At 35.6% G+C, this 27,511-nt stretch overlaps 1 protein-coding gene across 5 annotated transcripts in view; it reads left to right on the forward strand.

Moving 5' to 3' along the window:
* The window catches only part of AKAP11 (A-kinase anchoring protein 11), a 41,200-nt gene extending 14,469 nt beyond the window's left edge, over positions 1–26,731 (forward strand). Inside the window, exons 4-12 of one of the 5 annotated variants that reach the window (XM_021530823.3) lie at positions 2,962–3,009; positions 4,404–4,538; positions 5,418–5,682; positions 6,084–10,737; positions 12,958–13,113; positions 16,423–16,506; positions 17,221–17,267; positions 19,696–19,856; positions 24,380–26,731. In XM_021530823.3, the coding sequence (XP_021386498.2) occupies positions 2,962–3,009; positions 4,404–4,538; positions 5,418–5,682; positions 6,084–10,737; positions 12,958–13,113; positions 16,423–16,506; positions 17,221–17,267; positions 19,696–19,856; positions 24,380–24,526 (5,697 nt within the window). In that variant the 3' untranslated portion in view covers positions 24,527–26,731. Of the gene's footprint in view, positions 1–2,961; positions 3,010–4,403; positions 4,539–5,417; positions 5,683–6,083; positions 10,738–12,957; positions 13,114–16,392; positions 16,507–17,220; positions 17,268–19,695; positions 19,857–24,379 lie in introns of all 5 variants that reach the window. The other 4 variants (XM_085577019.1, XM_021530827.3, XM_085577031.1 and 1 more) reach the window with 4 other exon arrangements.
* The last annotated feature ends 780 nt before the right edge of the window (positions 26,732–27,511 follow it).

A 27,511-nucleotide genomic window follows, 5' to 3' on the forward strand; every position in this document is an offset into this window, starting at 1 on the left:
TCAAGCTGACATTTGAAATGTCAAGGTGACATTTCTCTGCTTTAGAGGATTTGTGAAACTAGAAAACCAGGGTGTGTAAATAGATGACTTGGGTGTACTGCATTTGTGAGCACTGCTGTTATCTAGGATATATAGATGATATCCTAACAAAGTAGCAGAACACTTTGATTCAGGTCTGAAGATAAAAGCTGAAGCCTCAAAATTGCAGGTCTAGACTTACTTTATGTGATTATGAATGGTCTGAAGGCTGGACAAGGTCTGGATGAAGTAGACCTGACAAAATGGGGGACTATATAGGTAAATCTGAAGCTGTAAGGAGGAATTACTAGAACTGTTTGAGTTACAAGACTAACAACAACTTCCCCAAAGGGAAAAGAAAAACGTAAGAGCAGTGTATACCATGTAACTTGGATTATGGATTGTACAAGACTTCTGATTAGTAGTTGACAGGTCAAACAAGGAGCTCAGAGAAGGAGAGGCTGACCTGAGCAAGCCATGCAGAGAAGCTGAGATGGGGAGAATTGAAGCAAAAACAACCGAGGAGGTGGTTAGGGGAGAGTGATAATTGCATAAGCAGTAGCAAGAGGCAGATTAATGAGTTATGGTTGCCTGGACAACACCAGAGGTTGTGTAACTGAATGGATACAGTCAGGGGTTGAGATATTTGGGGAACAGGCAAGAAACTGAATTTGTGAAGGATGAAAGCTATGACAGATTAAGGTAAGGAGGAAGAGTTGTGCAGTGGAAGTGTGAGCAAAACCTTGTCTTTATCTGATCAGGCAGACCATGCTTTAGAATCAAGGAAAGTTTTTTGTCTTGTGGAAAATACCTGACAAATAGCTGGGAACATGTTTTATATGCCTACAGTGATAGTCCCTGTGGAGAAAGATAGTTGCCTATATTTAGTTACCTTAGGACATCAAGCAATTAAGAGCCCTCTGGTTGAAATGTAAAAGGGTCAATATCCTGTCACAGAACAGGTATTTTTTCTTATGAAAATACAGGAAAAAGACACTTATATGATGAGATGATGTTAGAAGAACTCAGACTTGAGAAAACCAAAATTTAGTTTCTCCTGTACCATTTCCTTTGTACCCATGGCTTAAGATAGCCTTCAAATACAGTGTCTTATACACTTATTTTTAAAGAAAGTACTTGTGATGAACTTTTTATTTCCTTGGCCTACTCCCCAACAACTTTGGAACTGATGTATTAACTTCTGACATGTTCAAGGTATTAAAAGTGATTTTTTTTTATGTGAGACCTGGAGTTTGATCACAATAAAGATATCCAGATTAGCTTCATCATTGAAGCAAAAATAGATGGAGTCAGTAGTGGTCTCTTTGACAGCTGTACAGATAAAAAATGTAGAAGTTGAAGAATGTCCTGCAGATGTTGTGCAGATGAATTATGTAGGAATTGAAGAGAAGGTGTAGGAGTTGAAGAGTAACATTGCTCAAACAGGATTGTTTCACAGCTAACACAGTGAATACAGTGCTGCGTGTAATTTGTCTGGAACTATTTGGAATACTAGGGAGAAGCATTATTTCCTTTATTATCTTGTCATACCTGACATAAAGATAAGTGGATGTAAGCAGGAAAATATTAACTGGAAGAATAAGATCTTTTTTTCCAGGATAATAACCCCTGAAATAAACAAGACAGAATTTTTCATAGTATGATTGCAGTTGAAAATAAAGTTCGTGGTTTCTTTTTTACTCACACTTTGAAAGAACAAATTCAAAACAAAAAAAAAAGTTCAAAATATATTTCTGGTCATTTATTTTTTCTAGCTCTGTATTTAGAGAGATTCTGTGTATATAAAAGCAGGTAGCTGAACCATTTAATAATATATCAGTATAAACATAGTGATGTTCTTTGGAGTAACTGGAGTAGCTGCTGCAAATTTATGAGATAGGGCTTAAAAATCAGTCTATTGCATAGTGCTCTGAAAATATGGAATGCATATAAAACTAAATTTCAAACATCAGTGGAAATATTTAGTCTCTGTGCTTTATTCCGTATCTACAAAATGGAAGCAAAGCTTATTTTCTGACAACCTTGTTTTGAAAATAAGCGTCTTGGTATTTTTTGAGTGTGCAGATGGCCTCTGGATTTGTTGTTAGGGAAATAATAAATGTGAACTAAGGAAATCTGATGTTTGAAACAAGTTTGAGCAATGACTGACTCTCTTCAGTCTGTTTGTTTTGAATGGTACAAAACACCTGTAGACAGAAGAGAGGGACAATATGTGATAAAATATCTCCCTTGTCCACAAGCACAAAAACCTGAGGTAAAACTGATATTTCTGGCATACTTTAGGTTCCTGAGCCTGATAAGACCTTTTTTATTTTATTTTATTTTATTTGGTAGTTTGAATATTTTAGTTCTTTTATGTTACAGTTTTTTACTTGGCAATGGCATGCAAACATGTGGCTTAAGTAATCTGTCGTGTTTTGTCCTCAGGCTAATCAATTTACATGGTACATTGCATAATGTGTTGGCACTATGCTCTATTCAGTATATCCAAATGTGTAACAGTTTATCAGCATGGACAGATTTCAGACTGAAACTGTTTTATATGTGCCCAGCCTGAAGCAAGGACGGATGAGCACTGATCTTTGCAAAATTGTCTTTATTTTAACAGATGTAATGAGGCTTTTATATGTTGCTATGTATATACCAGCCACTAGAACAATTCCTGTGTAGTGAGTTTGAAATGTTGTATATGCTCTTCAGTCTGATCTAACCTTTCTCAAGTCAAATAATATAGCATTACCATTCTTTATGTATGACTGTGTGCTACAGTTTGAGCAAGCTGTGCTGCCCTAAGGTATGGTTTTTGTGGCAGTAAAGTGAAGCTTTAACTTAGTCTGCTGAATTTTTAACTCTTAAATATCTGCAGGAAACAACAAGAAAAAAATTACTGTACTTGAATGTACTCATCTACTTATTTTTCAGATTACATTTATAGGTTTTGCACAAGGGATGGATACTGTTCACTTGCAGGTACAGTATATATCTATATTGGAAAATTTCTTCTAAGTATAAGCTAAATTTTTAGATGGAGGAAATTTGGTGTTCAAGAAATGGAATAGATGTATCTTGAGTATTTAAAAGCCTAAATTTCAAATATCATTGAAAGGTTGAAAGTAATTATTTTAATATGATAATTAATGTTTTATATATATTTACAATGTTACCTGGGCCAGCCTTTGTATTAGGATGCTCTAGAACAACTTAAATGTAGTGCAGGGGGGTGTTTGCGTGGGAAGGGCCTCAGTTGCTTGTGTTTTTTGTGGGTGCTTTTTTTTGGTTTGGATTTTGTTGTCATTGTTAAAAATTTTTGTGTATCAGTATTTTGGCTTGTTATCTTACCCTTAGTTGAGTTGTGCTTATTGATATGGTGCAGTTGCATGTGTGAAACTAAATTTTACTGACCTGACCTCTAGCTGTGAATTGCTGATGATGGTTTAGAAGTCAGTATTGTGATTATGCCTTAAGATGTTATTCTGGACATTTAGATAAGGAAATATTATTTTAAAAGGTGGAATGTAGCAAACTATGAGTGTTGTGATGTACCATTTTCATAAGTTAAGGATTTAGCCTTCTTATGAAATTTACATATCAGTATAATTCATAACATACATGTTCTCAGTAAAATTCCATGTTTCTTCTCTGTCTAGATCTTAGTAGAGATTGCTTTTCATAGTTCACTGATGTTTTAAAGTATAAAACAGAAACTTTGCATCCATTTGTGTTCCATATTAGATCAATGTTGCTAATTCTTCAAATTATAATACTAAACATTCTTTCAAGTATGGGTAAGAACTGTTTGATTGTTTAGAGTTAGATGGAATGTAGAGAAAGTTGGACAGAACAGGTTTGTGGAGATTTGCTTTGAACCATAGGGATCAGTAGTGTTTGGACTATTGGAAAAAAATTGTAACTGTCCCATTGTCCTCTTCTGTATTAGATAAATCTAAAGATTGTCCAAGGTCATATTAAAGAAGTGCCTTGTTAATGTTTTTGTGATAGGGAGCTAGAATGCTGTTCCAATAAAGCAGACAAAGATCATATAGAGATCCACTGAGAACCATCATTAGCCGAGATCAGTGTAGTTGGGTATTTTGTAGGACGTGCAGCTGCTTTTCAGCACTTTCAAGATTCTCCTTTATGACTTTTAGGCATCTTCCAAGTATGGACTGAATTACATCTTGCGTACACAAGCTTTACAGTTTGAGAGAGTAAGTGAGGGATAGAGTAAGAAATAGGGAATAAAAGAAAAACTTTACTAGAATTTGCAGCTGTTAGGATTTAGGGAAGGTATGAAATCAACCCCGTTGTCATTTGCATTCTTTTTTTTTTGATTTTGTGTTCTCAATGTTTTTATTTAAATTCAGGAGCTGTCAGCTGTTTCTGTAGAGCTTCCAGATATTCTGAAATCACTCCAGTTGCACAAATTAAAAGAAAATGAAGCTGTTTTTCTAAAAGACTTAAAGAAAACCTCAGCAAAATCTTATGTCATGAAACATCAGGTAAACTTTTTGTGTCTTCTTGCATGTCAGAAGCATTACATTTTGCCTAAAGAGTTTAGTCTTATTACACCTTGTCTTGCTTTTGGTTTTGGGCTATCTTAGCCACAATAGTATTAATATTATATTTCTGTTGTTTCTTGAATATAAACTGTGTTGTATTGATTACAGAAAATATTTAACAAATATTTAATTGTGGTGCTGATCCTATGCTTCTGTTAGGCTATAGTCCCTTTCACTGCCAATTTGGAAAGAATATGAAATTTGTCAGCTTACCTATCTGCTCTGCTCAGATAGCTTTCATCTTCAGCGGACTTTTTTTTGGAAAAAGATGTGCCCAAAATTAAGGGAATGTCCAGTGTTCATAAAACTCAGTGATCGCTTTTCTTAAAAAAAAAATTATGAATGCCGTTAATGACATAATTTTAATTATTTTTATTGTTCCTATTGTTATAGGAATAATTGTCCTATTATATTATCCTATTATATTATCCTATTATATTGTTCCTATTATCCCCATGCTAATTATGTTCTTTCCAATTACAAACATTGCATGTAAGATTAAAAGTACGTTGAAGAAACAGATATCGTATAAAATGAAACATTATATGGCATAAACATGCTCTAAAATACTGTGTTCCTCCACAAATTTTTAATAGATTATTGAGTACATGTTATCATGGTTGTGTTACATTATTGCAATGATTTATTCAGAATGTAGACCTTAGAAAACTAAAGAAGTCATTCTAGGTATCACTCTACACAAACTGTTGCATTCATTTCCTTGTATTTAAATATTTTTAAATTACTTTTCATAAAAATACATTGAATGGATCCCTTGAAGATTGCTCTGTTTGTTTTCTTTTTGCTCTCTTTTTCAAGAACCAGCTTCCTGAATTGTTCTGTGTGATGAGACTGTCTCCTTCATTCCCAAGGATCAAAGTTGATTATATATTCACCTTGCTAAGCAAGTATACTGCAGGCATAAGATATTCAGTGGAAATAAACTCTTTACAAAAACATCAAACAGCGTCAACCCATGGAGAAGATGATGACACCAATCAGTCAGTTTCTTCAATTGAAGATGATTTTGTCACTGCTTTCGAACACTTAGATGAAGATGAACCTTCAAAAATACTATGTGCTGGTAAGTTCTTGCACACTTGTAGAAGTTGGTATTTGAAATTTAGGCTGTAAGGGATATTATGCAATTGAAAAATTAATTTTTTGCTCTTTCACAATAGTTTACCAACTCATGAACAAAAGTGATTCTAAAAAAAATTGTTCTAATCTCAGTGTCAAATGGATATCAAATAAAATCTTGTTCTACTTTGTGTGCTAAAAAATACATTAATTTGTCAGTGATTAGATATGTTTAATAGTATTTAAAGATAATGAAAGATTGCTTTAATCATGAAAGATGAGCTAGCATTTTGTAACAATAGTAAACCCAGAAGTTGACATTAAAATCTGTCCGGTTTGCTGTAGTTCTGTGGAAATTCTTGGTTTTGAAGCAATCTCTTTTTACCTTTTTTCTTTTTTGTTCAGGTACATACAGCTTTACTTCTGAAAACCATCGAGATGCTGCTTCACAGACTGTCCCTGCTCAATGTTTAGAAGCTGTTGACTCAAAGATAGTTGTAAGTTCTGCACAACGAAAATCATCTGCCAGATCTTCTACCTTGATTAATATTTTGGGACTTAAGGAGCTGCCCTCAGTAAAGAATTCAGTTACAACCTCAATTTCTGATCCTTGGATACAAAGGAGTTTCTATAAGCCATATAATTCTTCTGATCAAGGTGTTAATTTTTTACGTAAAACATTGTTTTCTTCCTCTCCAGCTGAATCCTCTGAGTCAGATTGCTCCAGCCCAAGCCCCATCATTTTCTTAGATGAAGAAGGGTATCAAAAAAGCTTGAAGGCAAAACTTCAGCTGCCAAAAATTCCAGTAGTAAAAGATGGTATAGAGGATTCAGACTCAGAAGTGAGTGAATTTTTTGATAGTTTTGATCAGTTTGATGAGCTGGAACAAGCCTTGGAAAACTCTTGTAAAATTATTAGGGATCCCATCCTAGGGAATCTTGCCCAGAAGAGGAGGACTGCACATGAAAAATTGTCTTCTGCAAATATTACAATGAATCCTCAGAAATTCAAGTTTGATCGTCCCACTCTTCCAGCCAATGTAAAGAAGCCAACTCCTCGTAAGCCAGAATCACCATACAGCAGCGTCTTCGAGGTCCCGGATTCCCCTCGGCCGGTTAAAACATCAGCGGAAGAGAATGGAGGCTTCTTCAGCCCCATCCGAACATCAGCCTTCAGCCCCCTGGGGAGTTGTGGTTCTTCCGAATGCTTGTGTCGAATTAATCTTGGTGGAGATGGCACAGGTCAAAGTCACCGTGATGCAGCTTATAACAGTTATTCAGCATATGCTGACAGTGTTTCATGTGAAATACTGGGTTCTGGTTTTTTTTCTGAGTCCTCATCAGAGCAAATGTGTGCAGAGAATGATTCAAAACACAAAAGTGTGTCTTTAAAAGGGAAGAAGAGGCAAGCTGCAGATCTCAAAATGAAAACTAGTAAGGAACCAGAGAAGCAAACAAAATCTAAACATAAGTCATTAATGATAAGAGATAGCATTCAAAAGTTTGCAACTGAATTGGTTGAAAAAAGTTTTGGCAATGCATTTAAGGACCTCCAAAAAGGTGTTTCTTCATGCACAAATGCACTTTGCCATTTGGCTTCTAGGTTGACTTCTTCAGTCTTTCAAATGGCCTTCTATGAGATTGGAAGACGTAGAGCAATCTCGCTGAAGGAGCGTGCCATTAATGGCATAGCAAACTTTTTGGTGAGTGAAGCTATAACTGGTGCTTTGAAAGAATTGCATCAGGTAAAGAAACAAATATTTAACAACACTGTTGCACGGTTTGCAGCAGACCTTGCTGAAGAACTTGTGTTTGAAGGAATTATGGAAGTATGCCAGTTTTCATATCCATCAACACCTACTACACAGTCCTCATCATTTGATTATGAAAACAAAGTGGTAAGATCCTATGCCCGAGATTTGTCTGAATCTGTCATTCAGGAGGCTTTTATTGAACTATCTCAGGTTGATGTGATCTTCACAACACAAGCAGCCATTAGTGTTTCCATGGACAATATCAAATATGTAAGTGCAGAAAGTATGTTAGAGTCAACACAGACTTCCACAGTTTCTCCTAATTTTAATGATAGGATAGCACAAAAGCCAATCCAAGACTCCAAGAAAGAATATACAGTACAGCAAGCTCTTTTTTGTACCTCTGGTGTTGTGAGTTCAATACCTGTGCCCTTAGCTGGAAGAGCCCTTTGTCAGCAGCAGGTTTCCTCTGATGCTTACAAAGTGAAAGTATCCACTGTTCCAAATGCTGATGACAGTACAAAAATATTCAAAGACTCCACTCATTCATTTTTCACAAGCAGAACAAGAGAGGAGGAATTTGCTTCTTTCAGAAATATTTATCTAACTTCGGATCACAGTCATAGTACAGAAAGTACTCCATCTGTCTTCTGTAACCAGAATGATACCAAACTAACAAATAACAGATCTGGAATGAACAGTAATTCAGAATTAACAAGTGGGTCAAAAGGCATTAATGCTTTCTCTGGAACTATGGTAGATATGATAGTAAATGAAGCTTATGAAACCATAACCTCATCTAGAGTAACAAAAGCAGTAGAAGAATATTCAGATTTTTTAACAAGAAAAGTCATAGATAAAAAGCCTTATGTGCAAGATACTGGTGAAGGCTCCCCCAGGAGCATGTTTGCAGATCATTTGGCCAAGTATGTAGTAAAACAATCTGTGGAAGAAAGTAAAACTGTGTTATGCAACACCAGTGAGAGTTTAACATGTAATGTGAACTCACAGAGTTACAGAGATACCAATCGAGAAAAACAATGTGTGATAAAGAAGCAAGAAGCTGAGAAACAAAGTAATGTTTCTATAATTGTGGAACAGCAGTTGCCTTTGAATAATCCATGTAAATTTCCTACTCCAACTCATTCTGTTCAGTGTATTTTAGAATCTAAAGAGTGTTGTCAGGAACAAAAAGGAAACCATTTTTCTTCAAAATCACCACCTCCTTGTTCCACTGTACCTTTGGGTAGGCATGTTCTAGAGGACTGTACTGACACAGGAAGCTGTTCGATAACATGCTTAAACAAGCCTTCCAAAAAAACCGATACCCAGAAACTATCAGCAGGAGCTTTCAATTACAGGCAGACTGATTGTTTTCTGCATGCAAATAGCTTTCCTTCAGAGATGTTTGGCAGTGAAGGTGCTTCGCAGATGGAAGAAAAATCAGGCTTGAAACATGGAAATACTTGTTTAATGCCCAATACACCCCCACCAACTCCACTAGTACCATGTCAACATAGTTCTGAAAGGAACCTAAAAAAACTGTCCAAGAAACTCAAGGGAGAATTAGCAAAGGAATTTGCACCTGCAACACCACCTTCTACACCCTACAATCCATCCACTACCGATTTGTCTGAAACTGAACACGACTCTTTGGAAAATGAGGAATTTATGCTGAAACTCATGTGGTCGCTTTCTGAAGAAGTGGAAAGTAGTGAAGATGAAGATCATCCTGAAATGCCTGTTGAGAAAGAGGCACATTCAGCAAAAGCAATTCAGTATGCAGATTGCCTAGCTAGCCACATAATTTCAGTAGCAACTGAAATGGCTGCTTCCCATTTAGGTGGTAAAACAAATGAAAGAGAAGCTGGCAGGCAGGCTCAGTTAGGAATGCAAAAGAAAAGATGTAGATATAATGCATTTGTAAATATCCCAGAAGAGACTTGCAATTCCTTGTGGAATTATGCAGGGGATATGGCAGGAAAAGTCATCAATGAGGCCAAGAAGGTAGTGAAATCAAGGCATTGCAGGCTGTTGAGGTTGAAGCGGGTTAACTGCCACGTGGATTGCTTTTACATGAGTAAAGGTGATAAAGATGGTAATTCAAAAGAATGGTGTGGCCCAGTACAGGACCAGTGGCTGGGGGAGAGAGATTCACCTGGGCTTCCTTTACCGCAAGGTTCAGGCACGACAGGTTTGACTTCCAAGTACCCAAGCTGTGAAAGTGTGACTGACGAGTATGCAGATCATGTTATCCGGGTACTGAAAAGAGAAGGAGGTAACGCTGAGCTGTTAGTGGATCAGTACGCCAGCAGACTTGCTTACAGGTCTATCAAATCGGGCTTGCAACAAGCTGCTAGAAAAACCAAATTCAGATACAGCAGAAAGACATTTCCTGGGCAAAATTCACAGGTAAATGGTAAGCTGGAGCTGATCAAAGCAGGAAATAAAGATGCAGTACAGCAGGTGAAAAGCAGCATTCATCGCTGTGAAGGCCAAATGTTCGAGAGGAGTGTCTGCACACAGAGAATGGAATGTACAGAGCTGTTACATTTTTCTGAATCCCTTGCTCACAGTATCACTTGTGATGTCAGGAAGAAACTGAAAATGTCTGGAGCATGTTTGCCAAAGTCTCTTACAGATTCCTGTCTGTATAAAAAGACTGAATTTGATGAAGTCACAGAGGATCTCATTAAAACACGGTTTTCTAGAACATTTCTTCCTTTCTCCCCAGATCATAAACTCTATCATAGTACAGGTAATATAAATGAAAATGGCTACAGTGAAGGTATAATTCAAGCTATAGAACAATATGCTAGAAAAGTAGCAGATGATACTCTAGAAATGAGTTTAGAGTCAGCTGTTCTCCGTGTGGCTGGAAACAGAAAAAATGGGGATAAGCTCTCGTACACTGAGAAACTGTCTCCTTTTCCTGGAACTGTGTGTAGATGCTGCAGTATGAAGGAACATCGGCACTGTACAGAAAGTATGTCCCATCATCTACCTGCACAAGGATCCTGCATTCCAGTGAGGCATTTTCTTCATTCTGGATTGGGTAGTGCCTGTCAAAATTCAAGAGTGTTTCAGCTTGATATTCCCAGAATTCATGTTGATGTAGAACAGAGGACAGTGTTTTCTGACAAGGGGGCTACTGCAGCCGTAGAGAAAGCAGAAGGAGAGCTGAGTTACACAAGTCTGACAGCTGACAGTGGTATTGGACAAGATGGAGTCAGTTTTGCTGAAGGCCTTACTACTGAAATAATGACATCAGCTATGACTAATATTGGTCAGGCAGTTACCATAAGGTAATATTAATTTTCTCTTATTTTTTGCATTTTGTACCAGAGAAAGGATTGTTAACACAAACATGTGCTCAGAAGGAATTTTAATATGTATTTTCTTAGAAAGACATGCTGTGAATGTTTTCTTTTTTCTTCTTCTTATATTTAAATGACTCAGAACTAGGGAAAAAAAGCTTTTTTTCACTTATGTGAGCTTGAAATCAAGGATACTATGTATATTAGCACACATATGTTCCAGTAGGTGGCTAATAAGTGGAACTTTTTGTTTCAACTTCAAAATAATACCTACAGTTGCATATGCTAGCCCTTATAGGTTTTGTTGATCTATGAGCCATGACAGAATCCAGGTTTGTTCCCTGTTCATACTTCCTCTTCAACATCTGATGCTGGTCAAATGAGCCATTGCTTTATAGTATGAAAACTTAATTTGTTTTTTATTATGGCTGTGTTGTGATAGTGTCTTTACTACTAGGAAAAAAAAAGAAGAAAAACTAACCTGTTACTGTAAGAAAAAGCAAATTACTAAACCATACTTCTGCTTATAAAATAATAATACAATAATGAAGGAATTGACTTTGAAATTCTTGTGTATTTAGCAAAGAGTAACATATTGTTTCATTTATTGGGTCTATAAATAGGAACTATTTGCCACAGTAAATTTGTGGCGAGCAACTGTTTCGCAAAACAGATTATGCTTTTTTTTTCATTTTGAAGTAATAATTATATTGCTACTACTTTTTTTTTTTTTTGGAGGGGAATTCCTCACACTGGTTTCTTGAGGGGTATCATGATGAACAATAAATTGATTTTTGTCCTTTCAGTGGCTAAAGGCCATAGTGGGACTAAACTAAATTTTTCAAAGTTTGGTATGAAATACATACATACTAACAGCATAAAAGTGCTCTTGAGTATATTGTTGGTCTTTGCACAGCAGAGTTGAGTCTTTACTTGATGTGTGATGAAATAAGAAAGTCATGTGCTGATGTTTTTCTATACCTATGGTATCAAAGGTGACACTATTTTTAAAAATTCTAATTAGAATATGCCAACAACAAAATGCAGGGTTCAAAGAGATACTGTTTATTATTAAATTTGGGGCAAGGATGTATTATTAGAATTTTGCTGTGAATTTATAAATGTTTCTTCTATTGTCATCTAGTGTGTGGTATGTAATGCATATGATCCTTGAGAAACAGCCTTTTGTCATGTAGACAGCTGGTGCTGGTATAACAGTAAATAAAAATGGGAAAAATTACCTTTTTTATTACCCTGATAGGTTCCAGTTCAGGAACATATTTGTGCAAATTTATGCTCACTGGAGCAAAGTGTTAGGAATGATGTGGTTAAGGTTGCCTTTTAAAATTGTGAATGTTACTGTGTCTGCTTGCTATGTGGGAGTAGGCTGATCATTTTTCTTGAACTTCCTACTGCTTCATATATACATATAGATAGATAATCATAGTGTGCACATGAAAGTTAGTTCATTACTGCATATTCTTGTTTTGTAAGGTTTTTTTTTGTTGGTTTGTTTGTTTGTTTTAATAAGGAATTCAAACTTCTTTAAATGAAATTTTGAAGTGTCTTCTAATGATTAACTTCTATGGGGTATGGTTGCTTGATTGGTTTTTGGATAAAAAAAAATTAAACTTCCTGAGGGGAAAAATTCTGTACAAGTCATGTATTGCTATACTTTCTTGAAGGAGAAAAACAAATCTCTTTTTGCAGAAAACTTTCTAAAAAATGGAATCCTAATATTTTAGTCACCAGTTTATACTTAAGCACTTTGCCCTCAGTTGCAGACCACTTAAGTGCTTGTACTGAAGGCAGGCCAGGGGAAATAGCCAAACTGTTCTAGGGTGAGCAAGTTCAGAAATGGTAAATCTGCTTGACAAGTGTGCCTTGATACACAGTCTGCAAGGCTACAGTGACTTCTGTGCTTCATAGCAAATAATATTCCAAATTAGAGAATTCTTTATACCACTCTCTTTGATTTCTAATGAAAGAATTCCAAATAGCAATCCCTGATGTAAGCCTGTTGATGTTTCAGATTAATTTGATTGCACTATTTTGTGTGTTAAGAATAGGGCAAAAATTAAGGGATTTCCCAGCTTTTCTTTTCCTGTGGAATTTAATGTCTTTGGAATGGGGTTAAATTGCTGTGAATGAACTAAACACAGATCAGCATGAAATGCAGTGATGTTTTTGTCTTAAATTTTTGTTTAGCTCTGTTGGAAGAGAAGGATTTCACTCTGTTGAATCTGTTGTTAGCCAGCAGATGAGTCTTAGTATTGGTGATGATAGCACTGGGAGTTGGTCCAATCTAAGTTTTGAAGATGAACATCCTGATGAGAGCAGCAGTTTTCTTCACCTAAGTGACAGGTAATTATAAAGATGTTAGTATAGTTAAACAGTTACCTTGACATGAAGTAACTTGTCATCAAGTGATATTTCTCCTAGGGTTTGGGGGAGAAGAGATTATTTTCGTGTTCAACACACAATGGCTTTTTTATTAAAAATAGCTCTAATATAATGATTTTGTTTTCTTACAAAATATTGTTGGCCATGAATGTTCATACTCTGTAAAATATATGAAGAGTGCATTGTCATCGATGCCAGGGAATCACATCAAGTAAAACTGTGCATATAAAATTTAAGTATTAGCAAAAGATGTAAACATTTTAAAAATGACCACCTTATGTAAAATAGAGCCTCAGAATACAGTTTATAAGTTGTGCTCTATTAAAACTTTAGGTAGTACTTCCAGCATTACTGAGATTAAAGTTTGAGAGACATGCTAGTTTAAGTAGGTTATTTGGTACCAGTGTGAAATTACTCAGTTAAATGTCTGCAGTATTTTTCATGTTTTGCTTAATTAAATAATTTAATCAAACACTTCTACAATTCATCACTCATATATCTTAATAATTTTGTAAAAGAATGCATTAACTTATTTTAGTAAAACATCATCTCTTGAACTAGTAAAAATGATTATGAAAATCTGAGCATAAGGGAGAATATTTGCTATATTGTCAGTTACACAATAAAATACAGATTAATTGATAAAGGGGAAAAGTATAAAAAAAATTCTGGACCAGTAGTGCCTATGTTGTATTTGTTATTTGTTTATCATTCCCAAAACAGATGTAAATGAAAAGAAGGTAATTTTTATAACTTGGAAGAAAATCTGTGGCTCATTAGAGGGGGAATGACCTGAGTTAACGTGTTAGTCATAGAAGGGGAGGCACAATTTGGATAGTAAGTTGTTGATGGAGGAAACAGGCATGTGAAAATTGATCAGCTGGTTTTACAGAACTAATTGTGGCTTGGTAACAGAGTGTGTGTTCATCTGTGTTGCTGAGGTTTATCAGGTGGAAGGAAGGATCTGGGCTTGTTGCCCTGTGTAAACAAAGATGATCAGGGGGAGATCTGTAACAAGACCGGATTCAGTAATAATACCCTGTTGTAGTTTAACCCTAGCTGACAACTAAGCCCCACCCAGCCAGTGAGTCACTTCTGCCAAGGTGGGATGGGGGTGAGAATTGAAGAGTTCAAGTGACAACAATTGCGTGTTGAGTTAAAGATGGTTTAACAGGTAAAGCAAAAGCTGAGCACAAGCAAAGCAAAACAAGAAATTAATTCACTGCATCCTGTGGGCAGCTCCATTAAGATGAATAGTATTTAGAGAACTTGCTAGTTAGTTATGCAGGGAAGTGCTTGTGTCTTCTGCTTTTCATGCCTAAATGTGGTGAATGTAGAATTAAAAAGTTCTTGAGCTTTCTCTCTAGCTGATTTGTAGGTATAAGCATGGGTGTAGGCATAGGCTTTTCATCCAGCATCCAGGATGGGTTATAACTCAGAGCAGAAGCCTCTTGCTTTTCTCATTATTCTTCTGCTGGCTCTTGTTGAAGAGCTGCATGAACCATTACAGAGTAATTATAATACCTTTGCCTGTTTGTTGCTTGTTTTGTGGTTACAGGAGTTTATTTTAAAGACTGTTAATTTGGCTGTTAATTAGGAAAAGGTCTCATCCCTTTCTCACACTTCATTGTAATCATATGATTCAATATATATGATAATTTCAGACCAAGACTGACCTCTGTAAAGTGCATTGTCTCTTACCTAATCAGAACAGTTGTGTTCAGAGGTTACTGTGTTAGATTACTAATTCTTTATTCTTTAGTCTGCAGACCAGCACAGCTTTTACTTCTATTTTTGTTTTGCATTTGTACCTTCCAGTGAAAGAGGCACTGTGAGTGCAAAATATTGATACCAACAGACTATATTAAATTTTTTTATACCTGCAATGTAACGATTTTAAGCCAAACTTAATATTTCATATAAAGTGTGGTAGTCTCACATAACAGCTTGAGAAATATTTTTAGACCAGGATTGCATTCACTGCAAGTTGGTTTCTTCAGAAGTTTCTGCTCTTTAATTTTCTTTTTCATGTTAACAAGAGAACTCTTTGAATTTTCTTTGGTCATGTAGTTTAAATAAGCAATAATGTACTGAATAAGGCACTTGCAACTTCGTAAACTTTTTTCATGTTATTTGAATGTGTTTGTATTGTAGACTTGCTAACCTGATGTTCACTGTTTTGAAATTGGGATCCAAGCAGGCATGCTGGAGAGCAAGGGATACTGATAGGTGATAATGTTACTGGGAAACACTTGAAAGAGATCAGTGTCTGTCTCTTGATATGTTTTCTTCCACCATTCTGCTGTTTGCCATGAGTGGAAATGAGCTTCAACAGTCACATAAAACTTAGGTGGAGAAAGCATCTTCTTGCAGTTGTTCTCTGCAGTTACTCCACAGCTTCTCATGCCATCTCCAGCAGACATTCTGCTTTCTTGAAGAATGCTGGCTATTTGGAAGTCCTGTTCTTGGAAGGCTTCCAGACATGCTCTGGGGGAGGTATGAAGTTGGGGAATGAGATTTAATCATATGAGTTGCTCAGTGCTGTACTATATTGACAGGCTTAACAAACTGTCCTATTTATAATGACTGAAATTAAGGAGTGTAAGAACATGCTCCGTTTTTCAGTTCTTTGCATTGGGTTGAATGTAGTCATAGAATAAATGCAGTATTTTTGTGAACTGTACGTGAATTAATCTCTTCAGTATTGTTTTCATAGATTTATAAACCTCCTTTTTTTAAAAGATCAACTTGCAGAACAATATTAAAAATTTTTAAAAAATTCTTTATTCTAGGATTTTCTTCTCATCAGGCTATTGGAGATTGTTACTGGGTTTTTGGAGTGAGATGGAAGGATTTTGTATGTGAAGTTGTCTTCACAATGTATAATAGTATTAACTGTTAGCTGCTCCTTAAGCAAATAATACAGATGTAATCTATTTTCTTATTTATTCCTTTTGAAATTGTTAGCTTTTAGAAATAACAAGCAATGTGCTTAGACCTGAGGACAGAACTCCTGCTAGTGCTGATCTGAAAAAATAATGAGTACAAATTAATGCTTTCACCAATGTACTGAAACCTGCTAGTTTTGCATTATTGTGCACATTGCTGCTCTGGATAGCAGTGGGAGTCATGTTTGTTCATGTTGAACCTTGAAAGTTTCAGTGCTCTTGCATTAAATGTCTTGACAAAAGAGTTGTAAGGAAAATGAAGGTTCTAGATTGAGCTATTGTTCTTTTCTAGTTCAGCTGTCTTTTCTTCTTCTCCTGGCAGTAATGGTAACAGCAGTAGCTGGAGCAGTCTTGGTTTAGAAGGGGATATGTATGAGGAGAATTTATCCTTTCCAACATCAGACAGGTTGGTTGAGTTGAGAAATATAAACTAGATGGGTTCCTCATAATTAATGCATGAAATCATCATTTTTGAAAATAAAAATACAGTACATTTTTATGCTGATACATTATTCACACTCTTGTCACTTAATCACAATATGATTTTTTCATTAATGAATCCACCCTGAATGATTAAATTTTTCTGTGCTAAAACTGATTAATGTATTTTGCTTGCAAAAGGGTCCCTTTTTTGCATGTTCTTGCCTGCAGTTTTATAAGTCTTTAGATTTACTTTTTTTCATGCAGACTAGAGCTTGCTTCCTACAGGACTTCTGGTTTTTTTTTCCCTTTAGCTTGTGTAAGCTTTCAGAATTGCATAGTAACTGGTTTTTATAGACCACTTAGGCTTACCTATAGTTAATATCTGTGATACAAGGTGGCCGAACCTTTTCACATATTAAGCAAAACTATTAAAATCAATAAGTAGCACCTTTAGCACCTTTCTTATTTCTCTCTTCTCTCTTCTCTCTTCTTTTCCTAAGAGAAAATCATGTGATATTGATGATAAGTCTGTTTACAACATGAAATGGTGCGAGAAGCAAAGCTGCTTTTCATGATCACTCCTTAATTCTTTTATGATTTTCTTGTTATTTAACCTTCATTATAGTAGAAGAATTTACTACGTTTACTGCATATATTGGATTGTATTCATATTTTTGTTTTCTTAATTAAAATACAGTGATGGAACAGAAGATAAAGATGAAGATTCCAAGGATGCTGTAGAAGGTAATGTCTGTTCCTGCATATACTAGTGTTGTCCTGTGCACTGTACATTAATTTTTTGTTAATTCTTTGCCTTTGTAGTCTGAAAAACAAGGTGACAACTCTATTATCCCTATTCATCATAATGAATGTCAGTCAAGCATCAGAATGTTTGATTAATGCCCTACATAATCCTCTTAATACACTGAAATTTGCAGCCTTTGGGAAGTGTTAGTTACTTACTGATGCTTACATGAATTTAATAACATAAGGTAGGGAACTTTGATCAGCTTGTTGAAAGTGTGAATTTATATGCAGAGCTTAAATTTTTAAAAAAAATTTTGTTAAGGAACCATGGCAATGCATCCGCATGGCTGTGTTCAAAATGCTGAAGAAGTTACTCAAAATGGGCACATTTGTCTTGGGAGAGAGTCACGAAAAACAATAAAAATCTTGGATTTTATGTATTTGCTATTTTCTCTTTCTTAGTGAAGTATAACATAAGGTCTATCCAGAATCTTGTTACAACTTTGTGGTTTGTTAGAAGATCTCTGCTCTGAATCCAGTGTGATTGATGCACCTAAGTTTGTTAACCGAAAACAGCCTGAACACATAGTGTGTGAAGATGGTTTTAAGATGAGCTGATGTTAAACAAGTTGTAACAGAGGTCTTCTTTGTGTTGGGTATGTTCTGAAGATAAAATAAGTGTTTCTAGAAACCTCTGCTACTTCCTTACAGAGGATATTCTCCCTTGTTGCACATCTTCAAGTAGTCTTAGTGTAAGCAGAAAGATGTGTGGGGTTCTGGTTGATTTGGAGTTTTTTCTCTCTTTTTAAGATTCTGGAAAATATATATAAGTAACAAACATCTCTTAATTGTATTAAATGAGATGTGACTCTAAGGATATAAGAAAGGAAAGCTATATTAATGAGTATTTATTTTCTCAGAATAATTGTAATTAAAGTATTTTCTGCTCTGTAAGTTTCATCTGATTTATCAATAAGTTTTTGTTTTCTTTTGGTCTCAACTTTAAAAAGTTCTGGCATCTCAAATACTCAAATTGCTCAATTAGGATAGTGATTGGATTTTTTTCTTTACGTGGTTTAGGTGTTACCTACTGTCTGTAGTGCAGTAGACTGCTCTATATTGTATTGAGGATTTTCTAGTGAAATTTTTCCAGTGTAAGCTCCTCACCTTCTCAGTATTGTTTTGAAAAGGCTCTTTCTGTTGTGCAATTGTAGGACAGTTTAAACAGTGTGCTGGATAGAACACTTTGTACCTGGTCTTGTACATTTGGAAGTTCTGTTCATGCCATACCTGGAAATGTCCAGCTTTTTCTAAGCTGAATGTGCCTTAGTCACCAAAGAATTTGAATCAAATCCTTATTATCAAATGTGCATCTATTTTATCAGTCTAAAAAATGTACTGAAATTTCCCAGCAGTGTTACCACAATGTTTTCTACCCATTGTCATATTTTTTTTAAAATTGTTCTTCCTCCTATAAAGAAGTTAAATTTTGGGGCCCCTAGACAAATAATCTGTTATCCACTGAAAGCACTGTTCTGTTCTACAGTTTTGCTAGTTAATTTTCTCTTGTTTTTACTTCTGGGGAACCTGTTTCAACTTGCTTGACTTTGCCTCTTGGGAGTGAATAGCTTATATACATCAATTTTCATAACCTTAGTTGGAAGAGTATTGAGACTGCGGTAAACTCAACATGAATATATGTTTTTGTTGCTAATATAGTCCACATTTCTAGAGTCAAGTTCAGTAGTCTGGAAGCAGTGACTCCAGCTTGAAGATCACTACATGCCTAGTTGTTTCTGGGAGTGTGACAAAGGATTTCTGTGGTTGCTGGATACAGAAACTCAGTTTGGGAACAGTAGTTGACAATACTGGAGTTTCTAAGTGTTATTAACACAACTACTCTTGCAATGCTGTAAAATTTTTTGAACTTATGCTGTAAAAGAAATATTGAGAAACTGGATATGCCTCAGTAAAACCAGCAGTATATTTTGGAAAAGTTCAAGAGACAGTCTGGTCAGTGCAGAAAAGAACTCAAAAATACACACTTCTTAAAATGAATAATTAGATGAAGGCATGGCAGAAATAGCAGCTGGAAATGGAAGGAGCTGATGGACCATGTGAGAGCCATTGCTGTGCACTTTATGAAAGTCTATGCTAAATATCTTGGCATTTGGAATATACATTATAGTTTAGGTATCTTTTAATATGTAGCTATGTTTGCACACAGTTGGAAATGAGATAAGCAGTACTTCCTAATGGGAAAGTTCTGAAACGCTTGAGACCAATTAGTTTTTTCCTTACATATTATCTGTGTATACTAAATCAAGTTTTTTTTTAGATAATACAGTCTACAAGCAGTGATTTACAGAGTTTTTTTCTAAACAATTTGAATCTATAGATTTACTTATTTTATATTTAATATTAGGTTTGGAGCAAGTGCGAAAGACTTTATCAATAATGAATATTGATCTGGAACCAAATCTAGTGGACCCACAGCTCCGAGCAGCACTCCAGTGGCTGGCAGCTTCTGAAACAGAGGTGTCTGATCTTCACTTCCGCGACACTGCTGCAAGGGAATTCGTCTTTGTAAGTACTCTGGTGTGATGGGTGGTGGGAAAGGGGAAGGATTTCCTGGACTTCCATTTGCTGTGATATACCAGCTGCTATTACTTCATTTGCTGTTCACTGCTGAGGAAAATCATTATTTAAATCCTGAGAGGTCAAAGTGGAACAGCATGTTTTGCCTCTGTATATATCATACATAAACCGGTATTCACCAAAGCTTACTGTTTCACTACTTCACTTACAAGTGTTTTACTCCAAAAAGGATGTGATTATGTAATTTCTGTTGGATTAAAATTATACTTTTTCAAGCAATTTTTACTTAGTATTTAATTGTTTATAAATTGTATCTTTCTGAGAACTTGGTCATGCAGATTTTTTTTCTAACTTAATGTGTTCTGCTTAGGGTTGGGTTTTTTTGTTTTGATTTGTGGGGGGTTTTGTTTGCTTATATTTTTTTTTTTTTTTAGTAGCAAAGATGCATTTTCTTGTGAGAAAGAAGTTTAGTTTTGAAGTAAATATTATGTCTTTATTCTGTAAGCTACTAAACCCAAAACTATTATAAAGAACTCTCAGTAAGATTGTTTTATTCTTAGGTGCCTTTACTTTTGTTTTATTAATCAAACTTTCAAAGAACCGGGCATTAGCAATTTGAGTGTCTTTGGAAAGGCTCAGTATTTTGGTATGGATACTGTCCTGCGTATTTCCATCAGAAACACATGAGAGAAACGTATTATTTCAATAAATCATAAAACTGATTTTATCATGGCTGCACACCAAACTACACATGATAATCTGGATTTTCTTACATTAAACGTATATTTTTTAATCAACAGTTAACATTTCCTTGTAATGGAAAGGCTAACTTAATAGATATATAGGCATTGTCTGTAATGAGGTTCATAGGAATGGTAATTATAAAATATTTGTGTTTTGTAACCTGATAATGTGAAAAACTGTTAATGTGATGCCATTAGTAGCATTTTAACAATTAAGATCTTGGCAAAAATTACTCACTGTACTTACCAGTATATTAAGGAAGAGAAAGCTTGCTCTCAGTTCTCAAATTAAGTATTGACTCTTCAGCTTGGGGCTTTCCAAAGCTTATATCATGATTTCAGGAGAAAAGTGGAGTTACTGGGAGGGAAAGGTCGGTATGACAAAACAGACTCCCAGAGCTGGATGGATGTGTGCACTGACGGTGCTTAGTTATTGGAGACTTGTGGTAAGAATGTAAAAGGTGCCTAGACACCAGTCCAGATCATACCTGGTGTGCATTCTCCTGAAAGAGGCTCTTGCCTTCCTCACACACACAGAGAATGATAATTTTGGAATGTTTTTCTGCCAATGTAACTGTATGGAAAGTGTATTTGATTTTGAGAGTAGGAAGTTTTGCATTCTTTTGAAATAACCCAGAAAGTTTGGAAATGTTATTTTGGCATATAGAAATATATGCCCTATGCTCCTTTTCTATACCTTGGTATGTTTGCTTTAGAATTATTTCAGGAATATATTTGGCTGTACATTAGTTTTGACAGAGTGGACTTTGTGCTTCTGTAAACTGGAAGGCAGTTTGAGAATACTTTTCTCCATTTCTGTGCTATTTGAAATTGTTGGGTTTATTCCTTATATTAATGTTTATTCTTTGTTACTGTTTATAAGTGCCTTAACACAAAGAAAATACATCACTTTTTCTGTTCTCACATGCTTGACTGAGCAGTCTCTGAAGGTTGTTGAAGTTTTTTTTCAACAAGTCAGGGTTAAGGATAACAGTCATTCTCACCTCATGAAGTTTTTTGCCTTCTCTTGAAGATCTGTTCATCTGTTTCATGCTTATTGCAAATACTCAATTAGAATAGTGGTAGAACCCACAAATGTTAATAATAATTTATTTTCTGTGTATCTGAGACACATGTATCTAACAATATAATATGAAATACACGAAAGAGATGGCAGGCGCCTATTTTTTAAATTTTTCCATGAGTCTCTCATTCTTTGGCTAGCTCTGAGTTAAGGGACTAAAGAGCTGTGGTGCTGAGATTTGAGCCAATGCTCCAGGACACACAGGAAAGATATTAACTGGCTGTGCATCAGAGCATGACTTCAGCTGCCTTAACAAGAGGACATACCAAGAAGAGCACTCTGAAAAATAGCAGTATGCCCTCCTAAGAAATGATAGTTTTTTTCTACTTGACACTTCAGTCATAAATTGATACTGAGTTGACACTTGAATGTAAGACCTTCCGGGCAGGCAGTAGTCATGCAGTCCTGAAAATGCTACAGTAGTTAATTGTTTCAGTAGTTATATAGATTATTTTCAGTTGTCCAGATGCAGTTATGTTAAAATAAATTGAAATTTTATTTCCCTCCCCGGAGGCATAAAATGAGTACCTGTTTTTTATTCCATCGCACTTCCCGATTGGAATGTTTTCCGCCGCAGACCGAATTGAATTGGAAATAATTCCCGGCTCTTGTAAAGCGGAGCCAGCCCCTCCAGGGGGCGCTGCAGCCCAGCGGGAATGCAGGTCCTGGTCCCTCGGCAGCCGGGACTGGGGCATCTCCTGGGGACCCTCGGGAATTCCGCGGCTTCCTGGGCAGCCCGCCGGGGCTTGGAGCTCGTTGGAAACAGCCAGCTGCTGTACAAGCAGTTGGTGAGCTCTGGAAGGCAGGAAAGGCTTGTGTTAGCTGATCGCAGCAGGGTACTGAGCCACTGATGCGATGTGGCTGCAGAAAAGGCAGAAGTGCTCCTAGCGTGCATCAGGCAGGGTGTTACTTGCTGCAGCTGGGTATGAACTCTTACTTAAGGGTACTTGTTATGCTCAGCAAGGCAGAAAGACATTAAATACCTATGTATGGAACAATATACATTTGTTAGGAGTATAACAAGAAACCAGTAAGTTAGATAGTTCTTGATTTCTTTGAGATGCCTGACAGTGCGGATATGCAAGTGCCTGGATTAGAAAATAATATGTATTCCATTTTTAATGAGACCGTACCTACCTGTTTTAAGATTTCTATTTTGAGTAAACTAATATTTCACTTGTCTGGCAATAAGAAACAGATTGGTCATCTAAAGAAACAGTGAGGTTAAATCTAAAATTAAAATTTAGGTGCCAGTTCTGTAGTTCTACCATGGTGGAAAACTTATTTGAACTGAATTTTTGTATTGTATTTGATGAAGTAGTTATTTGGACATTAGACACACTTTCCTCTGGCAGAGGAAAGAAAAATGGCCATTCTTTTATAAACCAACAAACATCATTTACCAAATTGCATGTTGTAGACTATAAAACTCCTACTTCCTGTGCTCTGCTTTAAAATTCACAGAAATAACTACAGATTTCAGTCTCTTCTTATATAGAAAAGATGTCCTTAATTTCCACTGAGAAAAGTTTCCAGTGTTCAGAATAAATTATGCTCAGGATTAGAGAGGATTTTTTGCTTGTTCAAGTTAATGGTTTTCTCAAGAAGTTAATTGTTTGATACATGTTTTTATGCCCATGTTCTTTCTGTCAGTCCTATCACCTGCTTTGTTGCAGTCAGAACATCAGCTAGATAAAGAAGCAGGTAAAGATTGTCTTACTTTTTATTTTTTTTTTAGAATTTTATATTGCAATCTGACAGGTCTCAAGTAGAAAATATATGAGTTTTTAATTTTGTAGGTGTGAAAAATATTTCCCTGAACACTGGGTATTACTTTTTTTAAACTTAATATATGGAATGTCTTGGTAGGGATTATAAAAGGGGGTAAAAATTTACAGCTTCAAAGAATAAGTAGGGTGTCTAAACTGTGTTTACAAAATTCAGCATTGACAGGTGTCCAGAAAGCTACAGAGAATACTTTGTTTGTGTGGGTATTTGTTTATTTATTTAAACTAAAATTGTTAGGTTTTTTACTCCTGGGCAAGCTGTCAAATTCATTCTTTCCTTAGGGTAGGTTTTCTTACACATATAGTTGAGCTTGACACATCAGCAATGGAAGATTTTTTCTTTGGATCCTGGGGGAAAAGAAATGTTTTCAGCTACACTGATCTCTGCTCCTGAGTAGTAGTTTAACTTAATCATCACCTTTTCATCTTCCCCAAGATGTTATAATTTCCCAACTCTGAAGAAACTGTTTTTATTGAGGGTAGTGTCTGTGCCACCCCAACCACACTATATGTTGTGAAAGAAAATCCACATCCTTTTATTAAGACAGAGTTTTGTGTTTTTATACATGCATTATTGGCATGGGAGGGGTGGCAAATGTCTTAATCTTGTGTTCAGAATTTCCTGTTTTCTGCAGTCTTGATGAACCACAGCCCTCATACCTGTGGCACCACATAATTTGAAAATGGCGCTCCCTCCAGAAGAAAGATTTGTGAATACTGGCCTAAAGAAAAATGCTTGATTATTGCGGAAGTTTTTGTTTTTATAGATGTGGGAATAATGATTAACTCATTAAAACTGATCTCTTATGACCTAATGTTTCAAGAATAACTTCTGTAACTTAATCAGGATGTCCCAGTCAAAATATTTTGCTTTGTGCTCCTCTGATTATCTTTTAGCTTTCCAGAAGACTGAGAGAAAGAGATTGGAAAGTTGGAGATCTCTTGCAAGCAGTGCTGAAATATTGTGAAATGATGGAGACGGCATCTGATGGAGAGCAACCTCTGAGTAAATCTTTGGTCAGCTGGCTTCTGGAAAATGTCTGAAAAATCCAAAGATGCAACACTCTTCGCTTCATTCCTCTTCTGAAAGGAGATAGAAGGAACACAGATGTGTAAAGTAAAATTCAACTAGTGAATGTTTAAGTAATAGTCAGCATTAAAAGACTTTGAGGTGAAAGTCAAAATAGCTGTGCTGTGCTTTGTGATACTGTGCACATGGTATGTTTATTCAGTCCATAGTCAGTGTTGTCCACCCATGCATAAATTGTATTTACTGCTGTGTTCATACCACTGAGATATTTATCAACAACCCTTGTTTATCAACATCCCTTGACCATAGTCCACAGGAGACAGTCTCATACATGATATTCAGGATTCTCCTTGTGCCAGGATAGCTCTTTCTCCCACTCCTATGTATGCTATATTCACAGCAGGACTAAGAGCACTGATTTCAGCAAGAATCTACTCTGCAATACTTTGCTGCAGACAGTGGAAAAATTATTTATCTTCGTCAGGTGTTACATGCCCCAGAGCAGCATTGCCAGGAAGGAAATTGTGATCTGCCCAAACAGCCCCTTAATACAGCCTGGTTTCATAGCTGCCTTTATCAGTTTTAACTTTATGTGAAGATGGCAGAGTCTGCTCTGAAATGGCTGAGGTGCAAATGCATGAATTTGTTGACTCCTGTAGAGCTGGTAACTTCTGGTAGAACGTCAGAGGGAGAAGTTGAACATAATTTCGTATGTAATTCTTCAGCAAGGTTTCCTGAAGCTTGCCAATCAGATTTAAATTGCTAAATTTTTTACTGAGGCTTTTTGTATGCAGATACTTTTATGACACTAGTTCTGTGTCAAAGAATTTGTACATTAGTCTCTCATGCAGATGTGTTAAAAGTAGAAGATAGAAATTTCTGAGGATTTTGGCCATCTTTTTGAATAGTTTTAATTCTTTATTTCAAAGCAGCCACGTATGAATTTTCTTTTCTTAAATAAAGATAGTTTTGTTACTCAGCGCAGAAATGTTTAGCAAAGAAAGCTAATAAAAATGTAAAGAGGAAATTTCTCGCAAATTCATTTTTCATTTTTGTTAACTACCTTCACTGAGATTTTTCGAAGGGACTTTTAATAGAATATTTTTAGCAGTCTTGTCAGGTTTCTCACCAGTGCTGCTGATTTGCTTTTCTGTCCGAAGGAAAATCTGAGCCTTCACTTATCCTGTGGTTTGAAAATGTTTTTTGGGATTTGTTTTTTATATATCCTTTGAGAGAAAAAGGCACATGCTAGTGATTACCAGGTTGCCACCTAAAACTTGGCAAATAATCATAGAGTGTTACTGATTTTGGACAAACAAAAAAATCTTAATAGCTTTTTCACAGAAGAATATACTGTTGATCTATGGTGCACAGGTTTGTGATCCTGAACAAGGAGAGATATGTCTCTCCAAATCTATTCCTGATTTTTAATGGCATATGTACAATTCTGATTATCCCTACCCCACTTGCTGTGAAGTGTCACACTGGTAAACTGAAGAGCACTGCTTTTGCAGTGTCTTTGTGCTTCAGGAAAGCATTCCACTGGCCTCTTTGCAGACACATGGTTGGTTTTAGTCCTCTTTTTTTCATCTGGATTTCTGCCTTGGATCTCACAAAGTTCACCTTTCTCACAAAGCCAAAGATTTTTCATGTTTTTGTATATGCACATACCTGTGTTCACACAGGTGAACACACACAGGTTTGTTTATCTGTATGTGTAGGAGATCTCACCACTGTGAACTCCAGGTGCAAACTTCTATCAATAACTAAAATTACATTATGCTCAGTTTATTTCCTTACTTCATATATAATTTCATTGATTGAAAAATTAATGTATGTGACAAAAAGACCAAAACCCACTTCAAGATCTTTTATATTGTTATAGGTAATGTAATCCAGGCATCAGGAATGTTTTTTCTCCAGAGCCCAAAGCATGTCAGGGGAAGTTATCTAATTCCTGTATTTGGAAGATAGTTCTAGTAGCAAATATTTTTTAAGAATTGTACAAAGATTGTCTGGATTTTTTTTTATTCCTCTCCCAAAACCCCTGTATTCCTTTTTCCCTTTTTTCCTTTTTAAGGTTGATTTTCAATATTGTTTTAGATAAGAATTTGAAATAATTTCCCTAGCTATAACACCTTCCCCTTAACACAGCAATAATATACTTGTACAAATTTACTTATAAAATTGAAATGTCAAGGAAATAAAATGCTAAAAGCAGTGCCTCATTAATAGATTTTTCTCACCAAGTGGAATTTCAGGACATTAGGGTACAGTACAGTATAGTAAAGTGTTTCTGTACAGTGAGAAACATACTGAAGGTATTGCAAATGTACAAAATCATATCTTAAAAAAAAAAAACCCCTACAAAACCAACAAAAAACACTGCAGGAATAGCCATTTTTTAAAACTCATTTATTCAAATCCAAGCATGATAGGTTTTGTTAACTTGAAGTGCTTTTAAATTTCATTTACTTTTTTGGAGAATGGCAGAAGATTGAGCCATTCACAAAGCTTACAACTATTCAGAAAGTTAAGTGGGCAACAGTTGAACTGAAATTCTTTTTTATGTATGGAATCCTGTTTTCAGACTGGATCAAATATGTTGTATAACTATTGATCGGTGTTATGTTAAGGAAGAAATAATTTTATTATCCTCTGAGAAAAGTAGCATAGTTGCCAAATTTTCATGAGAAAAATATTATAAAATACTTCAATTTGCTGAAAACAAGCCAAAAAAAATCCAAACCCGTTTTCTACAGAAATTGTTTTCAATTTTTTCGGAATGACTTGACTTTCCTCCTTCTGTTTGAAGTTAAAAAGCATTAATCTAACCTCGCAAAATTATTACAATTTAATAATTTTAATAATATTTAAAACTGTACTCTGACTGTATCTAACTGATACTGTGTCATATTAGTGAGAAAGCTGTTCCTTGCTAATGCAAGGAATTCAATTACACTTTTACTGAGTTTGTTTAAAACTCCTGACCACAAATA

The sequence above is a fragment of the Lonchura striata genome, chromosome 1 (genome assembly GCF_050655825.1).
Source record: "Lonchura striata isolate lonStrDom1 chromosome 1, ASM5065582v1, whole genome shotgun sequence".
NCBI classification, from domain to species: domain Eukaryota; kingdom Metazoa; phylum Chordata; class Aves; order Passeriformes; family Estrildidae; genus Lonchura; species Lonchura striata.